At 34.7% G+C, this 23,359-nt stretch overlaps 1 protein-coding gene across 8 annotated transcripts in view; it reads right to left on the reverse strand.

The window, feature by feature from the left end:
• The window catches only part of LOC118274591 (solute carrier family 12 member 6), a 511,128-nt gene that overhangs the window by 482,385 nt on the left and 5,384 nt on the right, over positions 1 to 23,359 (reverse strand). For all 8 annotated transcript variants that reach the window (XM_050698911.1, XM_050698912.1, XM_050698908.1 and 5 more), the window contains exon 2: positions 13,879 to 14,158. In XM_050698911.1, the coding sequence (XP_050554868.1) occupies positions 13,879 to 13,999 (121 nt within the window). In that variant the 5' untranslated portion in view covers positions 14,000 to 14,158. The remainder of the gene's footprint in view (positions 1 to 13,878; positions 14,159 to 23,359) is intronic.

Below are 23,359 nucleotides of genomic sequence, written 5' to 3' on the forward strand. Positions count from 1 at the left end.
TTTAAAACTTAGGAAAAGTTCACGATACTCCCGTTTGTGCCTGTTATCCTAAAATTTAACCAATTTGCACAGCACTTTATTTGTGTAGAGATAGAAACAAAAGAATGTCACCAGAAAATAATTTATTTGAATAAAAATTTCCTTTCGTATACAAGATTTTTAGTTTGAATTTTTTTTTAATTATTTTGTGGTTTTCAGGCTTCTGCATTACTTATTAACAACGTCACGCCTTTAATCCCCGAAAGGATTGGCAGAGGTGCACATTATGGCACGTAATGTTGTTATTAATAAAATTTGTGTTATAAATCCCATGTAATAGGGAGTGAGCACAATTCCAGACTCCGTGCTACTACTGAATTTTTGAATACCTAACCGAAAAAAATCCAGCAGTACTTTGCCCGACCCGGAAATCGAACTCGAGGCCTTTTGTCGGCAGTCGTTCTTGCAACCACTTGGCCAACGAGACAACATAAGTACTGGTACAGAAAATATCGACCCCAACTCCTGGTATTGCAGTCATATTTAATCTGCAACATTTGATCAATTTTACCGATACAAATATCGTTTAAACCCCGAAAGTACGATAAACTTTATACTAAAAAAAATAAACCATAAAAACAAAACTGTGTACAAATTACTCGCTCACTTCCAGTATCTAGGGAAAGTTTATTTTTTGTTGTAAATTTTGCTAAGAGGACTTTGGCAACAACTTCGAACAAATATGAAAAACAAAGTATTAGTCTCAAATGAGATTATTGTACAATAATAAAGTTATTTTGTTTTACTTTTTTTTGCTATCGCTACAGTACTCCGCTAATGTTTCATGAAACAGTCGCATGTCAATGACCTTTTCGTTTTATGTAATCAATGTTGATTTATGTAACATAATTATTTGTACCGATTATTTCTGTGTATCTGGTATTGTACCCAATATAAAATCATCACATCGACAGCCTATAAGTGACCACTTTTAACAAAGACCTCTTCTCACGCGGAAAAGTTAGAGTATTAATCACCACACTTGCTCAATGCGGGTTGGCGATTACAAAGATATAATCAGAAATCATAACCCCAGGTTTCCTTACGATATCTTCTTTCATGGTTTGCCAGTGGTGTCTAAATAATTTTAAACCCGATATATATACATTCCAGTCTCTCGATGTACGCGAAATAAACGACGAAGCGAAACGCTTAGTCCGAACCGTGGACATATTTATCTATTGAATGCTGAAGACAACATCTTATTGAAAAATTTAGAAAAATGAATGTTTATCAACGTTGTCTATCTACATAAATGTAATTTGGTTCGGAAATGAAAACTAATATTTCGCAATATTTATTTGACATTTCATCCATTTTACACATTCCGCTGACCAATTTGCCTACCATTAATATCAATTTCCTTAGTCCCTACCAAAGCTTAACATCACAATAACTATACTATCTTTCTTAATAAAATCATAATAAACATTACATTGTTCTACAATAAAATAAATCAGAAAGCAATCAACTTCAAATCAAAGCATTCTAAGAAAGTCAGACGGCTTCAAAGAAATTGTAGAAACAGAATCGTTTTTACATATTGCGCTAATAGGCAGCAAGTAACAGGAGAAACTCAACAATTTTCCAGAACATTCTTACAGTTAACTGAAATACTAATTTGAAAATTTGAAATAACTAGTAACTGCAGTTAAGTGCACAAGATTGCAGTCAAGATTCATCGCAGCAGCTAAATTACAATACCCGGAGTTGCGGACTACCTACCGGGTTAGCAAGCATTGGCTTAAGAGCAGGAGCTGGAACGAGGTGGTTTTTAGTCAGTAAGAGTCTGACACTCCCTTTCACTTCACCCTAGGTGAGAAGTGATTAGATAATTTCCTCCCTTCACAAAAAAGCTAAGTTACAATTTTTGTTTACAATTGTATGTGTTAGGAGACAAACGGGCAGACAGATCACCTGATGAACCACAGAAATGAGAAATACTATGATGAACAACAATGTAGCAGTTATGGAAAATGGCTACCTACCAAGGAGTTCTAGATTTTTCTAGCCGATGATGGAGTGCCATGTAACATGGATTTAGCCCATTTATTACCTTTCACCGGACATAATACAAAACTCCGTGCTACTTACAATAATTATCCGTAAACAGACACATGTCTACCTCTACCTGTAGCAGTTTTGGCGACTCAGAAGTCGAACTAGAGACCCTTCAACAATACCACGACTTTAATCCTAAAACAGTACGAGGCAGTATGCAATGCAGTTTTAAGACGTACTTTCGTTTTAAACTATTCACACTTAATTCCCCAATAAGGAGCTGAAACTTCAATACAATATGAAAAGCTGCAAAATATTGTTTGCAAACGATTTCCCAAGCAGCTTTGACACAGTTCATTGGTTTCACAAAGTTTTATAAATGTGGTTGTTATGAGAGCTCTATACGTTGTTTATTTTCAAATGATATTTTATGAGATTGGAGCAGTGAAGAGCGAAAGATTTTTATAACGTTAGCAATTTTCGTTTGGTTAGCTTGTAAAAGATTTCATGATGCTTTCAGATTCAGGAAAGCGAATTTTTGATATAATACCACACCATTTAATCCCAGAGAGGGTAGGCAGAGGCGAACATGTATGTCATTGTAGAGATACCACGTATTACTCAGTTTACCTGTTATACTATGAGTCCTATGAAACTAAGGATGAGCCCAAGAAATCTTGAGAAATACTCGTATAGTATGCCGAGCAAAATTCCAAACAACCTAATCTTATTCTTTGGTCACAGTCTTCCAAAACCACTGCAACTCCTATAAACCAGGATCTACAGTAGAAACAACCATAAAAACAACGAAATACTGAATCGAACGCGTCCCAGGGACCTCGCAACGAAATAAATCAAAATATATTATTAGAGGACGAGCAAAATAAAACTATGATCTGCAATATTTTTGAAAAACTGATAAATAATCCCCAAATTTCTGTTACGTTTACTATATTTAATTAATATCCCTCATTAAATCTGTGGTAGCCAAACAGACAATAAGTATAATTAAATATGCAAAATACTGAAACCAAGTTCTACATGCATTCCGTATCGTTACGACGAACTGAAATTCAACAGAAAACTAAAATCATAATGGCATGGTCGCAATCAAGTCAAGCTAGGGTTACCGCTGTTTTTTATTGAAATATTATAATATATTTAGAAATATAATAAAATATATTGTAATTTTTGTTTGTTACTTAGGGTAATAAAGACGTTTTAGGTTATTAAAACCCTGAACATTAAATTATCTATGAATAAAAACCCTTAAAATAAAATTTTCGGTTTTACTTAAACGCTATGTACCGTATGAATCTAAATCCCTAAATGTGTATCCATCATACAAGACAGGGACAGTCTTATTAGAACGAGTTAGAGTTATCACTCTTCTTCTCACTTCATTAAAAAATCTCGCTCACTGATATACTAAACTCTGCTTTTACATCAACTGGTAATTCAAACTAGAACTAAACTAAAAGAAATATAAGCACAATAAAAATTGAAAGCAGCCCTAAGTCCAGGCAACTTGTTGTCGGTATTCCTGAGTTCCGTGTCACTGCATAATTCCACTTCGGTCGTCGTAACGTTCCTTTTTTTCTATTTCCACATAGGTAGGTGAAACTCCGCTTTTAAGCTTAAAAGCGCAAAACGTACTTTTTCAGTACTAAAGTATTTCAGTGAAAGCCTTTCTAAATGTCCGACTTGCGGAAAATGCGTCATACATTCAGTTAGACGAGTTATTTAGTTTGAGGTCAGTGACTTTTTCATGTTGATACCGAATCTGAACTTTATTATTTTGATATTAAGTTCAAAATCATTAATCTTATTCATTTACAATCAATCAAGTTTGGGGTGTAGCTCTATGTGCTAGCATGTGTATGAATGGTTCTCAGATAGTCAAATTATACTATACTTTAATTGAAATGTCAAAAGTGATACTTTTCTATGATCGAGATCGCTACTTATGACGTCATAAAAATTTTGCGTCAAATAGCATTATTTCTCAAAAATTTGCTTGAAAATATCAGAAAATAAGTAAATCGTCAAAGTAATGAATGCAAGTACGATTATTTAAGGATATCAAAATAATTTATTTTTGACTTTGGAAACTACCCAATCCTACTTAATAATATGAAAATATTGTCCAATAATATACTACTTAAACGGAAAGTTGAATTAAGCAATCAAAAATCTGCTTACGTTGGACATAATGGATTCCTAGAATTGTATTTAGGTAAATTACAATGAAATATGTCCATAAATACACATTAAACATGTATAAAATAGCCCCGTACCATCGTTGGTCTGTCAGTCGTGTTAATCGGAGTGAATGCGATAAACTCAGAAAACTTCCGAACGGATATCCATATGGGTTTTCCGATGGACAGAATGATTCATGGGAAAGGTTTTAATGTTTTTACGTTTAAAATACCTATTGAAATTGTGGAATGGTCAGGATTGACGTTAGATTATGAATTCAGCTGAGCTCTATTCATCAAATTTAACCCTTATCTGAGTGATGGGGGACACGGGTACCGCGTTTTTAAATCTAAAACAAAGTATGTTTTACGCTTTCTCTCTGTGGTTTCCTGAGAGCTCCTAAAAAACAGACTTCAATAGAATGGCGCTCAAAATATGCTTTACAAAATAATAGTCATGTTTCGGTCAAAGAAAATAATAAATAACATCTATGTAATGGACATAGTTTCAGTTTTCTATAAACATCTTACACTACCTAACTCAAAGATCAAAACTAGTAGGTATTTACCTCGTGCTTTAGACGACTCGTTGCCAGCTTGCATATTATGAAATCAAAACACACAATAATATTTTCACCGACATCCTACGTCCAGCGCTCACACTGTCACTAACTAGACCTAAAACAGGCAAACTATCCGACCCAAATAACCATCTTACTATCATAAAAAGTAAATAATTCGGAAGTAATTTTCCTAATTATCTAACAACTAATTATTAAGGTGACACACCTGTATTGCTAACTAATATCCCAATACGTTAGCTAAGTTACCAATCTGTTCTGCTCTTTATGTTGATTCGATTAAGGTCAATAACCTGACTTTATTTACCGTAAGTCACTTACATATTTTTGAAACAAATAAGCACAGGCGTAGTGTTGTAGGTACACACGCAATTTTCACCGGCATATTTTTGACATCACATAATCCTAAACTCCGTGCCACTATAATCCTCTTGAGACTACTCAAGCAACGAATCAAGCACTTAGTCCCTAAAAATACCAAATCATCACTGTCCTAACAGTTCCTATAAATAGTTCCAAAACCCACATCGATCGATTCTTCTAATGACGGACAAAAACACGACTATTTTCGAAAAAAACTCACATTTATTTTATTCCTTCAGACGCTCATATTTGCTGAAGGCCCTAAATCTACAAAAAACATCGTATACCTACCGTTCTAAACAAACTATGGCACAGGTATTTCATACGGCCTACTGAAAGTAATAATAGCTAAGCTGCGATGAATTTCATCGGTAGTAAGCCGTAGTCTTCATATTACATTCTCATAATATTTTATTTGCATTTGTTGGAACAATAATGCTTGAAATGTTCTGTTTGGATAGCCAAGTGGATTGCTGGCGGAATTGGAATTAATGGGTGAGATGATTTCGTGTAATTAATTTCTTGTTCGTGAAATTACAGGGTGTGTTGGGGATTTAAGGATAATAATTTGAATTGGTTTTTTACGTGTAGTAAGGTATAGAAACTGTTAGATGTGTGAAAATTATTAATTATTTTTATGTACAGGCCCATAGAAAGTAAAGAAGTGAACTGTCATGGAGTATTGATGATGATGATGATGATAATGATGATGATGATGATGATGATGATGATGATAGTGACGATGAAATCGTCCCAAGTATGACTACTATGACTAGCATTGGTTTAGTATAAAAAAATAAATTTGATTCTGTAGTGTGATTCATATTTTTTAATCTCTTGTTTATATGATCGGTAACAGTTATTATATATTCTATAACTTATGCTTCACAAGTAAAACAATATGATTCATGGTTATAAATTTCAAATTGATCAAAAACTAACTAACATAAGTAATAGCTTTGTGAACATCGATCTTATAACCAATACCCGGGCACGAATGCACAACACAAGCACATGTTCCATAGTGGGCATATGAACAAACATAGGCAGCTTTATTGTAGACAAACACTTGTATGTTGACTCACGATACGTTATTAGTTGGCTTCGGAAAAATCCGAGCGCTCCCGATTATGCCCGAATAGCGCCGCTCGAACTTTTGCACAAAAAACGACCTGTATAAAGTTTCCTTTTTCGCATAGTGTAGTGAAAGTTTGTCTATTTAAAAATGTTTTAATTAAAAAGGCTGAGTTTCCTTTTAGAATGCTTAACATGAAGTTTTTGAAAATACAAGTTTATCAAAAAGATCTTTTTTTTTCTATTTCGCAACTGTCAATAACAGTATATTATTATGGGAATTGGTATTGCGAGTGGTATTCGACTTATAGCTTTACCCATTCCTTTACGGAACAAATGATTTAGATGCAACTCAGGATTTCAAAAACCTCATAATAAGGCTTTTTTTCAACGTAGCCCTACTTTTGGCGAATCAAGATTTCTAGCCTTAAGGTGAGAGGAAGTGTCAGACTCTTACTGACTAAAAACCAGCCCGTTCTTACTCCCACTAGGTAAAGTTCTTTATGACGGGAGCAATACAAAAGATAAAAGAAAGGTAGGCTAGGGTAAGTTGAGAGGACAAAAGAAGAAAATTCTAGACTTGACTAAGTACTTCAACTAGATACACTAATTTCATCTACGCGTACCTACAAGTAATAAATGACGGCTCGACGTCAAAGACCTACTTATTGTGTGTTTGCCAAACCATTAACAAAATTGGTTGCTCTAGAATTTCTGTATTACTGACTTTTGTAACGTAATTACTAACGCAAAACTTGTAGTTTATATTCCTAAAATCATTTATTTTCATGTTCCTATGTTTCCTAGTAATTTATTGCAGTTCCATGTTCCCTAGTAAGTTATTGTTTACAATAGAATATTTGGCTTGTGTTTTCAAACACAATAAATAAATGTATAAATGTATCTTTACACATCACGCTACGTGTTAACAAAAAAATCACGGTTTACTCACGCAAACTCTACTAGTTTCGAGTCACATAAGGACTCTTCACCGTGAGCAACGTTCGCAGACGCGGCGACATCGAGCAGCCTATGCTACGTTTTGTCACAAATTGTGAAGTTGTTGTCCAAAAACATTAGCTTCAGAGATAGTCATAATAAATCTAACAACACTAGGACTTTCCTAGCAATTGTTATATCTTATAATTATCCTATTTCATCTGCTACCATCAACTTGTTTAAGGTTTTCACGCGTCAGTGATACCCTATTACTTATGCCTTAGAATATAATGTGTGGTTGTATTGCTTACTAACGACTTAATGGGGATGGCATATTCTAAGAATAAAAGCCCCTAAAATAAAAGATTAAAAAATACTTTAAAATTACATCAAATTCAATATAGCAGTTCTAGCATTTAAACCGAACAGACAGACAAATAAGCTTTCACATTGTTGATATAGCTGACGCATTTTCTCATAGGAAGTCGATGGGAAAAGGAAATTTTCTCTTCCATTTGTGCCATTTCCTCGCCTTCCTCTTTGAGTTTTGAAAACATATTTAACTATTTGTATGCAATCCCGTTATCATGTTTGTTCTAACGTTCTTTCAATTTATTTGAGAATCTTTGACTTTAGTTTGAGAAAATAAAATGGGATGTCGAAGTATAATAAGGTAGAGTTTTAGAAACGAGTGATGCTGCAGTTTGTTCTATTTTGTTATATTCATAAATATTTGATTTAAACTTTTTATATTTGTTTTCAAAGTTAATTTTTGCTTGGCCAAATGGTTAAAAATATGACTGTCGGGATTCATATAAGTTTCTCGACACACAACTTTGTTTATATTTTTAAACTGGTTCCAATCTGTAGCAATAAACTATCATCTCTTATAACAATGGAACTAACTTTGCTTATCCCTTCAAAATATTAATTGTATGTTGTGATAGTACAAAGTCCCAAATTATCATTAGTTCCATTAAACCATTTTAAACTAAAAGTCACTCTCCTAATTCCTAAAATTAGTTTCTAACCAACACGAAGGTCCAATCGACGCATTAGGCACTCGTTTAGTCAAACGTGTTTGGTGTTTAATAGTTACCTAACAAAGTTAAACTGACATTGACCCTACGTTTATGTAAACACCGTATCGATTTAACTCGTCTACACAAAACCTATTTCAAGTTATTTTGGTTAAACATGATTCTTCTTTCAGTATGTACTTTTGGTTTAGGCTAAAATGAAATCAACTAATTAATCTAGTAATCCATTGAAGTAATTAGGTTATATGGCTTGCTGAGATGATACTGTTCTCTCTGTTCAGTTAGATCTTAGGGTTGCTCAACTAGTTTCAAGCCACACCAAGGCCCATAATTATAATCATGAACAGCATGTGTGAAATACGATGAGGCGAGTGTTACGCAGTCATGTCTGCGAATTTCTTCGAATTGGATTGTTTTAAACCAATGACATTTTTTATTAGGAATATTCTACTAGGTCTTATACAGCCTTGCCAACACATGAATATACTCACATGACTACATAAACTACACACATCAGCAAACGGACCCATGAACAAAACTTTCCATAATACTTTTTTTACAACCTCATTTAACTGTACTTAGGTACTATTCGTATAAAAATAATATTTTTACCGTAATAATTCCGTGGAAGTCTGTTCGTTCAACGTGGTGGATGGGGTAATAATCTCGCGACACGCCAGCTATGGGGAATACCAATAATGTGACAGTAAAAAAATTTAAACTCTGCACTATTATTCCGGTAATTCCTAGAAGCTTTAGCAGACTGTTTATACTTCCTGAACACTTATTATTGTAAAATAGTAGTAGAAAAACCTATCGCTACTGAGCACAATTTCAGACACCGTGATTAATTTTGCTAATATTTTAGAAAATTTTAATAATTGAATTAATTTTCACTAGCTGAAAAACGGAATTCTTGTGTAAAATAACACTTGTAGCTGGGTTATATTTTGTGTTATTTTAATTTAGAATCTCGGTTATTGTTACTCCGTTAAACTGTTCCTTTAATTTATATCTTAGAGTTTTATTACAACTCAATATTATTGCATTCGTTGTAATATTTAAGCGTGTTATTTAACTATGCTTAACTATCTAATAAAGTATAAGATGAGCTATCAAATATCTGTTTAGTTACCAGTAACAAACCAGTCACAATACCCTTACCGTTTTTATATAAGTATTACACAGTACATAGTACGAAACATATAGGGTTGGCAAAACCCTCGCCCGTCTCTCATTCCTTTGTCAACTTTGTAGGGGACGGAGCGCGGATCCAGTTTGGAACATTGCTTAAGTGATGCGGTGTAGCAAAAAGTAAAATGTTGCAACCCTATTTTGTTGCTGAGATTACAGTTTTGATTTATTTTTAGATGCGAATGTTGTATTTGTTTATGTTTAGCTTCTTGTTTTAGTTGCTACGCAGCTGTGGAGCGAAGTATTGACACGTGGATTAGCCGATCAGATTATCTTATTATTAAAAACGTGGCCCCACACTCGCAATTATTTCTGTCTGGGTGCCTTACTTTTTTTGAGGGGAGACTATCATCTCATAGCTTCTCCTGCCTTGGGCAAAGCGTGAGGGAGGGTCAGACTCTTACTGACTAAAATCCACCCCGTTCCTACTCCTGCTTTTCGTGCCGGCGTCCCAGTAACTCACTAGACAGTTCGCAGCTTGATTACACGTACATATATTACACACACAACTATAAATATTCGTATGTTTCATTACTCTCTCTGTTCATGTTCATAGTGTTAATTTGCCACAATGACACCCAAGGGTGATTTGACCCCGTCAATTCATAGGTTACAGTTACACGGTATAATTGAACATCAATAAATAAACTTTAGTGATGACAACATATGAAAATAGTCCGATGTTTAATGTTCATTAGACAGGTAAAACATAATCTAAGGGTTTTACCTTAATAATACTTTGTATGACACAGAAATAGCACCAGAAATCCCATGATACGCTTACTGTATATTTTGACTATCAATACGTTAACATGTACATCTGCTTACTTCCAAATTCATAAGCGTTACTAAACCCATACTGCAAATAAATCTTCTTTATAAACCCTATACAGCTTTTCTCGTGAATCTAACAAAAATAACTTAATTTCTTAATAAGTTCAACGACTTTTCTCATTGTATCGCCGTTTATAACTCAACTCTCCAATTATAAGGAGCTATTAAAACTAATGGCTTATTTACAAGTAATTATAACGTAACCTTTCAACTGTTTACTGAATTTCATTTGAAGTTACTTAAACAGTATTTTGAGTTAATAACTAAGTCGTTATTCGACGAATCAAAGTTATTGTTGTATTATTATATTATAAGTCTTTTGAGACATATTTAACTAATTATGTTTTACGGCTAACTCACTTTACTAATTGACGAGGTAGCTCAAATTATTTCAAGTCATGGTAGGGGCTTATAGTCGGGGGCTCCGGAGCAGGTCTATTAGAGGACCCGGTGCCCCCTGCAGGTGTTGAGGATGGCCACCGGGGTTATACTGAGGCAAAATCCCACACTTTCTAGCATTTTATACCCAGAAAACTAGGCGCCTTTAAAGGCGCTAGGGCTTATAGTCATGAGCAGCATTGCGCGATTGTTGTTCAGCTATTAGACCAAATTTTGTGAATTGAATACGCCATAATCTCCCGAAACTTCTGTAAGCCAGGATCTACAGTAGATACAACCATGAAATAATCGGAATATTGAAGCGCGTCCCAGGAACATGAATAGTTGTCTTGGATCCCGCAACGAAATATATCAGAAAATACTATTTGTGAAAAAGAAAAAAATACGATAGTTTCCTCTTGATTACTAATAGTAAACTTATAGTTCATACATATTTGATACAAAGTATAATTAAAATAAACAAATACTGCGGTTTATTATTGTTTATTCCGACTTATCATTCCTGTTTTATTCATTGTTCGCATCACTCATTAAAATGCGAAAATCAACTATTATATTATATATTTTACATTTCTGAATTCATTATGTAAAACATTGTTATTTTGTTTGGTCGGAAATATTTTATATAATCCCACTACTGATCATTATTTTAATTAAGTAGTAAATCATTATGTACGTATTTCAATCTCAGTTACTAGTAACCATTTTAATTCTGAAATCTATACTAATATTATAAAGCTGAAGAGTTTGTTTGATTGTTTGATTGTTTGTTTGTTTGTTTGTTTGTTTGAACGCGCTAATCTCCGGAACTACTGGTCCGATTTGAATAATTCTTTTTGTGTTGGATAGTCCATTTATCGAGGAAGGCTATAGGCTATAAAACATCACGCTATAACTATTAGGAGCGAAGAAATAAAGGAAAATGTGGACAAAACGGGGGAAATTATTAATTCTTGAGGGCTTCCGTTGCGTGCGCTGCGAAAATGGTTCAAGATACGAAAATTATATGTATGAAAAAATTATTCCTCTTAAAATGATCTAAAAAAGTCCGCGACAGTATATGTCTATCTTTTAGGATTAACTTACTAGAATCGTTTTTATGGTAATCAAACTGGGTGGAAATTAATGCATTATTTGTTAAGAGTTGTATTAACGAAAAAATATTAATCTTTATCGAAATAAATTTGTTGTTCATTAAGAGTATTTAATTGTGAACAAAATTGTCTTTGACATCACTAAACTTCAATAAACATCTTAGAAGATATTACAATTTTAAAATAACTCCGATATAAAATTCACCCGCGCCGCATGATGTGCGAAACACGACGCTGCCAGGAGGAGAGGCATTGTTAGCGAACGACGCGGAGCCTGGTGTAACTATACTCAAAAAAATTATAGTCTTACTAACGAAGTAAAACATTTTTTGATCATTGACCATCGAAAGCGTTTGTTTACAGCGTAGAATGGCAAAAAAGCGGTTTATCACACGCCCACATTTTATTGTGGCTGTCTAACAAAGTACAACCAGATTCTACGTATAGTGCAATAATATCGGCTGAAACATTTGACAAACAAAAAAATCCAATTCTTCAATTTATTGTCATAAAAATATGATAGGGTATAAAAATATGGTCATTAAGGATTTCATAACCTTGCGTCAACATGTATGAAAGAAAACATTTGTTCTAGAAAGTACTCTTTCAAATAAAAAATAATTTTTTTTTTTTGAGGGGGGAAAATCATCCGTTGGCTACTCCTGCCTTGGGTGAAGCGAGAAGGAGTGTAAAAATCACCCCGTTCTGATTTGAGCCGGGGCCCCGGTAATCTTTTACGTTGTCTGCAGCACCGGATCGGGCATCAACCCTATTGGGTCCCATTTGTAGTGGTCTGGCTCTTTGAGGCGCGCACAGAACGCGACGCACGGTACGCACGGGTCTGGTTTTGATCGGGCGACGAGCTACTAGCTCTTACTCGCCGTCCGCAGACCCGCGCTTACCCGCGCTCGACGCCCGGAGTGTCTTCTGCGGCGGCTGGGGCGTGATGAGGATCGTTCCCTCACGCGCTCCGCCTCCTCCTTAGCTAGGATGACTGCTTCGCAGAAGGGGGAGACAGCGTCCCTGTCCCCCTCGCTCCGCACCTTGGCCTGAACTAGAGCCCAACGTGAGAGGTTACCGTCGCCATTCACATCCCTAAGGACATGGCGATGCTCAGCACATGCAATGCACACCGCCACTGTATGCTCCACCATATCTTCCGGGCGGTCCTCGCAATGACGACACCCAGACGAAACGCCCGGGTGTTTCCTCCCGCCGAATTCGAAACAGGTACCAACCGAAACTTCCGTGTCCGGTAAGTACCTGCGTCAGGCGGTAGATGAGGAAGCCGTGACGCCTCTTAAGCCATTCTTCAAAGAGGGGACTTACTACTGCTATAACGCGTATGTAGCGAGCCCATCTATAAAGTACCCTAGGAATTTTATTTCTGAAACACAAACCGGGGTGGCGGTTACCCAACCTATAGGCGCAGGTATCCGGAAAACAGTGGAAACACATATAGTATAGAAATGAGTGTGGATTGTTCCTTATAATCATAATCCAGTGCTATCACGAATGGTCATTGCACAAATTAACCGTGGGTAACAGCTATAATTTATGAAGGTGAGAAAGTTGTTTGCAAAAATAAATATAATGCCTAAAATAACTATTCCACGCGGACGAAGTCGCGGGCACAGCTAGTGAGACTATAAACGAACCTAAGAGACACTGTTATTCCAGACCATAATCTATCGATCACCGACTGTGACAAATTTCATCTCGATCCCTTCAGCCGTTTTGACGTGATTGAGTCTCACAATATTTATATCAACACAATAATAATTAAGTATATCTCACATGTGAAACTCACAAAATTTTACATTGATAATATTAGTAAGATGTAAAACCATACTTTCTTTTTAACCCTACCCCACATTAGGATTTTCTCCTGTGTCGTGGGTGCGTTTACCACAATTCACATGCACATGACATCCAGACTCGAAACAACAATTTGTAGATTACACAAAGAGTTGCTCCGTGCGGGAATTGAACCCGCTACACGTTGCACGGCAGCCAGTTGCCCAGCCAACGCGCCAACCGTGCAGTTCTTCAGTGCAGCACTTCTAAAAGTGCACATATCAAATGCGGACCATAAGTAAAAGTGTAATGTCAAACTTACCTGAGTCGGGAAGCAGCTTTCCCTTCAGCTCCACATCACTCTCCGCTGACGTCGCTCCATAGTTCTTATACGTTTTCCCCGAAGGCTCCTCAAACTTGGTAACTTTAAACCGCTCCGACATTTTCACACACTGCACTTTTTGTCACACAAATTTTACACTAACACTAACAGATTAACACTACTGATATGGGTCACTAACACAATGATATGTATAAGGATAAGTATCGGTTGTTCACTTATACATTATTTTACACAGTTTTTCCTGAAGCGCCGCGGGTGTCTGTGAACAACAATTTATTTTATTAGTTGGGAAGTTAAACTGGTTAACAACAATAAATGTATTGTTTGTGTGTACAAAGTGTACTAACGCCTAAACTGCTGATTTGTTTTTAATGAAATTTGTTACAGGCACATAGCAGATATTATTGGCACGAGTTAAGTCATTAGCAACAGCTATATAGGTTTATCAATATCTATTTCATAACTATAGAAAAATTGTAACCAAATTTAAATTCTAGATAATTTAACAACAATATCAACAAACTGAACACGTCAGGCCTTTATTCCGCAACGCTATGCAGAGGTGCACCCGCACATTACGGCACGTATTGAATAGAAATAAACATTAAAATGGCCTGCTGCGAAAACACAAGTACAAATTCTCTTTGAAAGCATTCAAAGCATTACCTGTGGCATTACACCGCACTTTTACAGAAAGTTCCCGACCTTTTCCAACGGAGCTTGACCTGAGCCAGGTAATAAATGGGAACTAATGAGACCTAATTACTTAACTTGGATTACTTCTATGTACTGTTTACACAAGTACTGTTTAAATTATTACTCCATTGTAACTGCTTAAGGAAAGAATATTGTGTATTGAAATAACCGCTTTTTACTACACACATATAAATATACACACATTACATTCACCAAATAATATTTTTTTAAATATTTGTCTGTCTGTCTATCTATCTGTTTGTTCCTGCTAATCTCTGCGATAGCTGGACCGATTTAGACGAGTCTAATATTGGCAGGAAGCTGATGTAATAAGAAGTAACTTCATCAGTAAACCACGCGAGTGTAACCGCAAACATCATCTAGTTACTAAATAATCATAAACTATTTAACATAAATATTACAAGTGCATATTGCACAGATCTTGTCTTAATCAGTGCGACACAAGATGAATAAATTAAAACCAGTATTTACTACTGTACTACGTAACCACCTCTAATGCTGACCCAAATGTTCAAGGATATAACTGCCTTACTTGATAACAGATAACAGTGTAAGCCTGGATTACATGACGTCATCATTGGATCATTTTCTATTTCATATCATTAAAATTATCACTCGTTTTTTCATGGTTCGGAAGGTAAACGAGCAGATGAGTCACCTGATGGTAAGCACGCCGACTCTAAAGGAATAACAGTTCAGTTATCAGGCTTTTAAAAAGGAGTAACTTCGTTTTTTTTTTCTTCAAGGTTTGTTATGTTATGTGTTCTTTGTAATAGAGAATACACCTCTTAGGTATATTCCTTATATTTGTCTATCCAACTGTTGACCAAAACAGAGATTCCTAGCTAACCATTTGCACGTACGACTATTAAACTTGAATTATTTATACACAATAACATATTTTGCACACAAAGTATTTCTTATGACTTACTGTGAATAGGTCAAGGATAAAATTATGATGGGTGATTTATTATTTTCAATGTCCTTTGTATGGAGTTTTGAATGAAATCCAGTTTATGGTAGGGAATAAGGTTACTTTGAACTTATAATAAAAAGTGTTTAATTCCTTACGATTTGGTTCGCGATTGCTCAACCAGTAGTTTAAAATATCGGGTAAATAAAATTCGAGGGGTGAATAAATATTGGTAAAATTTTCTAACATCTATTCACCATACCTCTATCTATTCACTATTTGAATTCTATTCACACCGTTTTATCGTAATTACTTTTAATATGTAGTTATAGCCTAATCGTAACTTAAGGCTAAGCCTAGTCTAAACTAAGTAAATAAAATATTAATATACAGATAAATGAGGAAAAACCGGTTTCTTTAATATCTTACGCAAGTAGCTATGTATTAAGTACATAGATTTATTCAAGTTATTGCTTATAGCTGTATGAATTAAATATCAGCACAACTTCTTATAAATTGACGTCTATTATATCGTCGGAGGTTTAAGCAAGACTTGAATGATGCAAAAATGTAGTGAAGGCCCGAAGGTTTAAGACTCCTTATGTATGAGGGTACGAGTGCGAAACCTATTAGCAAGTACCAATGTGACTTTTTCCGAGTTATAATTATGTATTTTCTAAGATTAGCAAACAGTGAAAGTAAACATCGTAAGGAGATCTGGGCTTATAATTTATAATTATAAATTTGAAATTCAAAAAGCGTGGTGATTAATGCCCAAAACTTCTGCGAGAGCCTTTGGTCATTAGTGACCAATAAACTGTTGATATGATGCTTTGGTAAATCTGTGACTTTGTACATAATGCTTTGGCATTTATTTATCTATAAGCAGTGATTTCGGCTGTGATATTATCTCATTATCAAAGGCCCATAAGAGCCCAGTACCCTTAGTATAAGTTTGCTTTACGTTTAAAGTAATAACAATAAGAGCGCGTTCGGCGTTCTGATTGGTTGTTTTATTAGAGCCGGTACAGTGCTGAACTGTAGACCAACTCTCACAAAGGAAGATTTCGCATAATCCCCATGCTTGACAAACAGGTTGGAGATCGCAGATTATAGTCGACTTTTATGAAAGATGATTATGATTCATCATGAAAGACATTATGCGTTTTACAAAGAATCGTTCGCAATAAGTCATGTGTACTATATTTAAAACATCTTTATAATACTACAAACTCAAGACAAAGATTTCTTTGTCTCTGTATTAGTCACTGCACTTATTCTGTCTCCAGAATGCAATAAACCCTGCAACGAATTTTACATTTATGATGTTCCCCTTATTCAATCTTTTGATTTAAATAAAAAACATTGGAGAATTTGCATTTTAGCGCGCCGAGCTCGCGTCAGATACAAGAGGAATCTTTTTAATTCGATTTGCTATCGCAGTCCCGCTTGCACGGTATTTTTCTAGAATATTCTGGCCCATTCCGATCTGCCAACGCCCTAGTTTATTAATTATCTTAGAAAGCTACGTGTAAATAAAAGTAAATAGTCACAAAGAGATATTTCGTGTCGAGACAAATGTTATCAGCATTTACGCTGATGGTGTGAATCTCTTTTTCGAAAGTATGCTTTCAATGTCTATTGAGAATCCTAATTTTGAGTCACGTCTTGTGTCTGAATATGGGTCTCTAGCTGGTTTGAAACTAGTCGAGTTCCTCGTCAAACAGTTACGTGAGTAATTCGATAAAAGAATAATTAATCCTAGTTTTGCATAATTATGACCCTGTTGATTTTTAATAGTCCCGTTTTTTTTTTTGTTAGTAACGTCTTCTTCTGATATTTATTAAAGCTTTTTTTTCTTCTTTTTATTTAGCATAGCATTCATAACTAGACATTACAAAATAAAATACTTTTCAAACTAGTAATGAATGTTAAATCGCAAGCTTAAATTCTTCTTTATATGCGAGTCATATTTTGTCAAACAAAAATGTATTTTAAAGTGGTGTTAATATTGTTTCCTATTGTGATCCTTTTTCAAACAAATCTCTCCTTTGAATTTAAAGGTATATAAAATCTACGTACCGTTTTCAAACGGCTACGAGCTTGACAACAGGGAGTACAGAATATATGGTATACAAAGGCTGCGATTTTAGAACAACGTGCTAGACTGCATTCTTCAAAAAAACTGAGAAATGTTTTTAACAAATCTTCTAATCGTATTTGTTCGCTAAAGTGTTTTAAGTTGATATTACACACCTACGCTTACATGGTCGGAGTATTTTCTTAATTCATGTATAATATTTTAATTTGTTTGAAATAATTTACTTCTTAGCATACCTACATACATAACCTCACGCCTGTCTCCTATGGGGATAGGCAGAGACAATGGAACGCCAATTGCTACGATTCTTACACACTTCTTTCGCTTCATCAACAGTTACCGACGGTCCTACTCATATATATTTTATAGCCTTGTATATTTCCTTCGTAAATCTGCTTTCATCCACCCTTTCTACATGTCCTGTTAATACCTCTTATAGTGTTTTGTTATTATAGAATCATCTATACAATGTGATAGGGGCGGGACTTCTAACCCGTTAAGGCTGAGTACTACATCTAATTTTATCGACAAAAAAAATAATATGGGGGGTTGAACCCCTAATTGAAAATATTGAAAAATTGTGATTTTTTCGGTAAAAATAATTCACAAATGATTTTTTTCTCACCAAAACATTATCAAACATATGAAAAAAGTAATGAATTAGTTAGCCAAGGTTATTAGCTACCGTTTGTCGTTTTTTTTTTTGTTTCTACGACGCATACAACCTTTGATATCAAAAAAAGTAAAAAAAATATTAAAATAGCCATAATTTTTAGGGGAAGGGGATTCGACCCATTCGACCCCCGACTTTTGTTGATAAAATTAGATGTAGAACTCAGCCTTAACGGGTTAGAAGTCTCACACCTATCACATTGTATATATAAAACTCTTCCGTTACTGAGTGACTGACTGACTGACTGACAGACAACGCACAGTCGAAACTACTGGTCGTAGACAGCTGAAATTTGGAATGTAGGTTCCTTGGGATATGTAGGGGAGCACTAAGAAAGGATTTTTGGAAATTCAACCCCCAAGGGGGGGAAAAGGGGTAAAAACGTTTCTATGAAAAATCTTATTCCTTGGGTTTATAATCTTGAAACTTGGCATGAACGAGTTGTTTATTTATAAAACTATAAACTGTCGAGATCATTAAAAAACGCTATATATAACCGAATTACACGTGGGCGAAGCCGCGGGCGGAAAGCTAGTAATATATAAATCCTTTTTATAAAAATGTTGAGCTACTCTCTAGTCTTATATGATCTTACTTAACCGTTTTCATAACCTTATTAAACATCATAAACATAAACAAAACACATTCACACAAACAAATTAACTGCGTAAACAGTCTAAGTACCTAACGTAACTGCAGCTACTAGTAGTAATTCTATAAATACATATATCGGGTAGCAATCAGCCGCCACCGCAGCGATCCGGTGCAACAAACGCACGGACAAGTGACACCAATTGTATGTAAGTATTGAAAACAGAGAATTGAACGCCAGGGCCGACCTCATCGGTATTTCATTAAACTAACTCGTTTCTGTTTGTCATTAGTTTTAGATAATTAAAATTCTGGCCCGTAAGTAATTATTCTGGCAGGTATAGTCCCGCGTATATCTGCAGGAAGATAAAAAGTGGTACATCAAATAAAAAATACATTTATAAAGTCTATTTTTTAACTGACTTCAAAAAAAAGAGGATTCCAATTTGACCGATTGAATTTTGATTTGGTATGTATTTTTGTGCGGGATTATCTCATGTTTAGCTGAACCAATTTTAATGCCGGTTTGAGCATAGTATTTTTCAGACTTAGGAGAAGATTTTGGATATATTACTCGACCTAAAAATGCAGGTTCACACTATTTTGAAGGTTATGTTCTGTTTAAAAGCAATTTTATTTTGAATGGAATACCTTACAAGTAGAAAACGAAAAATGGTAACCGATCCAACCGACAACCCGCAACAAGTGCGTAGTCAGTTCAATGAAAAACCTAAGCAAATTAACTTTTAGTATAAAAAAGAGCAAATTTCGTAGTCTTCCCCAACTATAATATTGTCAAGACACTCTTAAATTCACACTCTTTAACTTCTTTAGGGATCATTAAAATAACTACCAGTATTCTGATATTTAATTCAAAGTTTCCTTGTTCTATTTCAGTTACACATTTCTACTTATTTTCCTCCAACGTAAACGTTTACACGAATATAAATAGTTTGATCCGAAATAAATTCTGATTCTTATAAAACACCAAACAAATATTATCTGATCGTATATTGAACTCGCATTGCAAATAGTTAAAACATGTGTAACGTAATCCATCCTGACTATATTTCTTCTTATGTAGGTACGTAAGATGTACGTTTAGCCGATTTTTGGAAGAGTAAAGGAATTATTTGTTAACAAGTTATTTGGCGCCACTATCGATTAAGGTCCGTCGATTCATTCATTGTCGTTACAGTTATTAATAAGATTAATTAATAGACTTGATCTATTCCCTCACTAGCCAACTAAAACTTTTGCATTTTAGCAATTATACCAGCAACCACTAAACTTGTTCTCTTTTACAGAATATTTTAACTGTGGGAGAGCCATACTTCGACACGATGGGCCGGGTCGACCGGGGTAATACCACGGCCCCACAAAAAACGCTGCGTTGCGTTGTGTTTCGTTGTGTGCAGTCACATTAGGTTAACCCCCTTTCCAATCTTCTCAATCCCCAATTCCCCAACAACCCTTAAATTCCTAACCCCAAAAAGGCCGGCAACGCACATGTAACGCTTCTAGTGTTTCGGGTGCGTTGCCCGTTATTTCATGTGCGGCGGTGATTGCTTATCATCAAGTGATCCGTTTAGAAGTTATTACGCGTAATTACTTCATCTACGGAATTATTATGCTTTATTTACTTTACTTTAAACCCGGGTCTTTTCAAGGTCAGAGTGAATAAGTACTTTCTAAGTCTATATGCTCCATCTTCGGCCACATCTTCGCTTCGCCGTTCTGACAGTAAGCGGGTTGGTAGCAAAGCGCAGACTTATCAACATTAAAAAAAATCTCTTATACAGTTATTTCTAAAGTTCACCATGATATGAATAGCATTTAGTATTTGACAAAGGACTATTCTATTGACATATTGAATGGTAGAATGAATATGTCCGGCCAATTGATCGACTAGTATCGAGGGAGCGAATGTTTTGATCTCTTAGAAATCAATCGGAGGTTAATTGGAGGGGAGATAGTTTATGAACTAGGAATGCAACTTGCATAGCTTGTTATAATATTGATGGTAATTATTGGATATTAGGTACTAAAAGTGGTTAGTAAATGTAGGTACTCATTAAGAATTATGAGTTTGTATACTCTCTTCTAACTAATTAAATAACTTATCAAAATCTAATACATACTTAGTTAGTAATAAGGTGTTTGTTATTAGAATCAATCTTAAAAATGCGTGAAAATTCACTGATAATATGCAAAAAAATAAGACTTTAACCTATGCTAGGCTTGAACCAATCAAAGCCAGTTATCGACACTACTTTATAACAAAAAAATATGATTCTATAACCTATACAACTTCCTATAGCCATACTAATTACCAATGTAAAGAAAATAGGTAGGCATACTTATTTACTTGATTACTTCACCAAAATGTATGTACATACATACAAAAGCCAGGTATTATATCTACCTGTCTCACACGAAGTAAAGTACTCATTGTTGTCTACCAAATTATCGTAAAATCTTATACTCGTAGGTGCGCAACCAATGCGTTAATTATGAACACATGCGCAATACCGTATCGTTGTTATACGTAAACCATTATTTTATTACTAATCTTTATTTATTTATTTATTTTATTTATTTATTTATTTATTATAAAAATCTTCCTACACTCTCATTACAGGATTTTCCCAATGCGACAGTGAGGCTTAACCTAGTGTACATAATAAACTTAAGAAACTAAAAATAAATTATACAAAAAATAAGGAGAAAAAAAAAGAAACAAAACTCAATCATAATGAAGAAACCCTTACCTAACCTATGTATTACAAAACTACTAAATAACCTTACATAATAACATAATTATACAATAACAGTAACAAAACAACTAACCTAAAATAACAAAAAATAAATATAAAATAAGTACATAAGGAACTATTCACCATCGTAACTTAAAATAAACAATAATACCTTTGTGAATTCACTCGAAGGAGCTGTAAATATGTCAATCTGATTGTGGAGCTTATTGATGGTACGGATTGCGCGAGTCAGTGGTGCTTTAGCGAGAAGATTGGTCTACATTGTATTAACATTGTATTATTTATTATTAAGTATGATTGAATTTATATAACTAGACCTTTATTGTTTTTCTCATTTACGTGTGTAATATAAAGTGGCTTATTATTGGAGAGGTGTTTAGTCTTAAAGATGAGATACAGATGCGCTATGCTACGTTGCTGTGGATGCGTTTGGCTTACACGAATTATATAAGTATTCATTGGTACATATTATTAGCACTGGTGGAAATGGATTCAGTTAAACTATGTTTTTTATATGGAAAGATGCGTGCTATGCATGCGTGCTATGGATGGCTTCCCTACTATCGATACATCGCATATTCAAGCTGCGCATCTTCCTTTCCTTTCCACTGACGCACAGCTGCAGAGCTTAGTAACAGTAGAAACGGTCACATAGTTGCACAGCTTAGCTAATACATCGAATATAATAAATACAGAACCGGTTGCTTTTAGTAAACATATAGGTAAGTATAACAAATTAATATAAACATATCATCAGCACCTACGACACTGAATTAAAAAATGCCATAGGTCATGATTTTCTAGGAATTCGAAGCATCAAGAAGCGACGCATTATGTCAGCGTTAGCATAGAGCCTACACATTATAGTACGTAAACAAGATTTGTTATTACAAGACACATTATTATTTAATTTTTTATGTAATATTTGCGTTACTTCGTGACTTTTGCATATTAAGTAAGTTGTGTAATAGGTGTAAGGTTAAGTTTTTAGGAACGTGACATCAGAAAAGCTACAATGTTTTTTTAAGTTAAGCGCTTACTCATTTTAACTTTTGGAGGCGATACCTAAAACCTACTTCTAGGTTTTTTTCTATGCTGATGATCAAAATTGATTCAGCCAAACGCAAGATAATCGCGAACAAACATATTATGTATGATTATATTGATGTTTTGTTGCAAAATTCTCGAGCGTAATTTCAAGAATATTTAAATTATATTAATTTGCTTAAATCAACTAAGGCGTGTTAAACAAATACGTAAAGCCCCAGGTTTTATCTTTTATTTCCAGCTAAACTTCAATCTGAAGTAGACTTTACTTCTGGCCTGTATTTCGTAGACGTCGATATATTAAACGTCTGCTGTAGGCATTCTCCGGCAAGATTAACGTTTACTTGTCGCTCCTGCCATTCAGAGGAGACACTTTGAGGAATGTTAATCTTAGGGTTAACGGCCGATGAGAGAACAAGAGTAAAGTCTGGAAATATTGGGTACAGTCGTCTGAAAATTACCAAAATTGTGAATATTTTTTTCATAAGTAGGTGCCTCTTTTTTAACGTGATGGAAATCCAATCCAAATGGAATACGAGTATATTAATTGTTCTGACACTGGTTCGCGTTCTGTGCCTACTTATGTATATTTTGTATTTTTATGGGAAATAAATATCTTAAACCATATACTCATGGAATTC

This window comes from Spodoptera frugiperda, chromosome 15 (genome assembly GCF_023101765.2).
Source record: "Spodoptera frugiperda isolate SF20-4 chromosome 15, AGI-APGP_CSIRO_Sfru_2.0, whole genome shotgun sequence".
NCBI classification, from domain to species: domain Eukaryota; kingdom Metazoa; phylum Arthropoda; class Insecta; order Lepidoptera; family Noctuidae; genus Spodoptera; species Spodoptera frugiperda.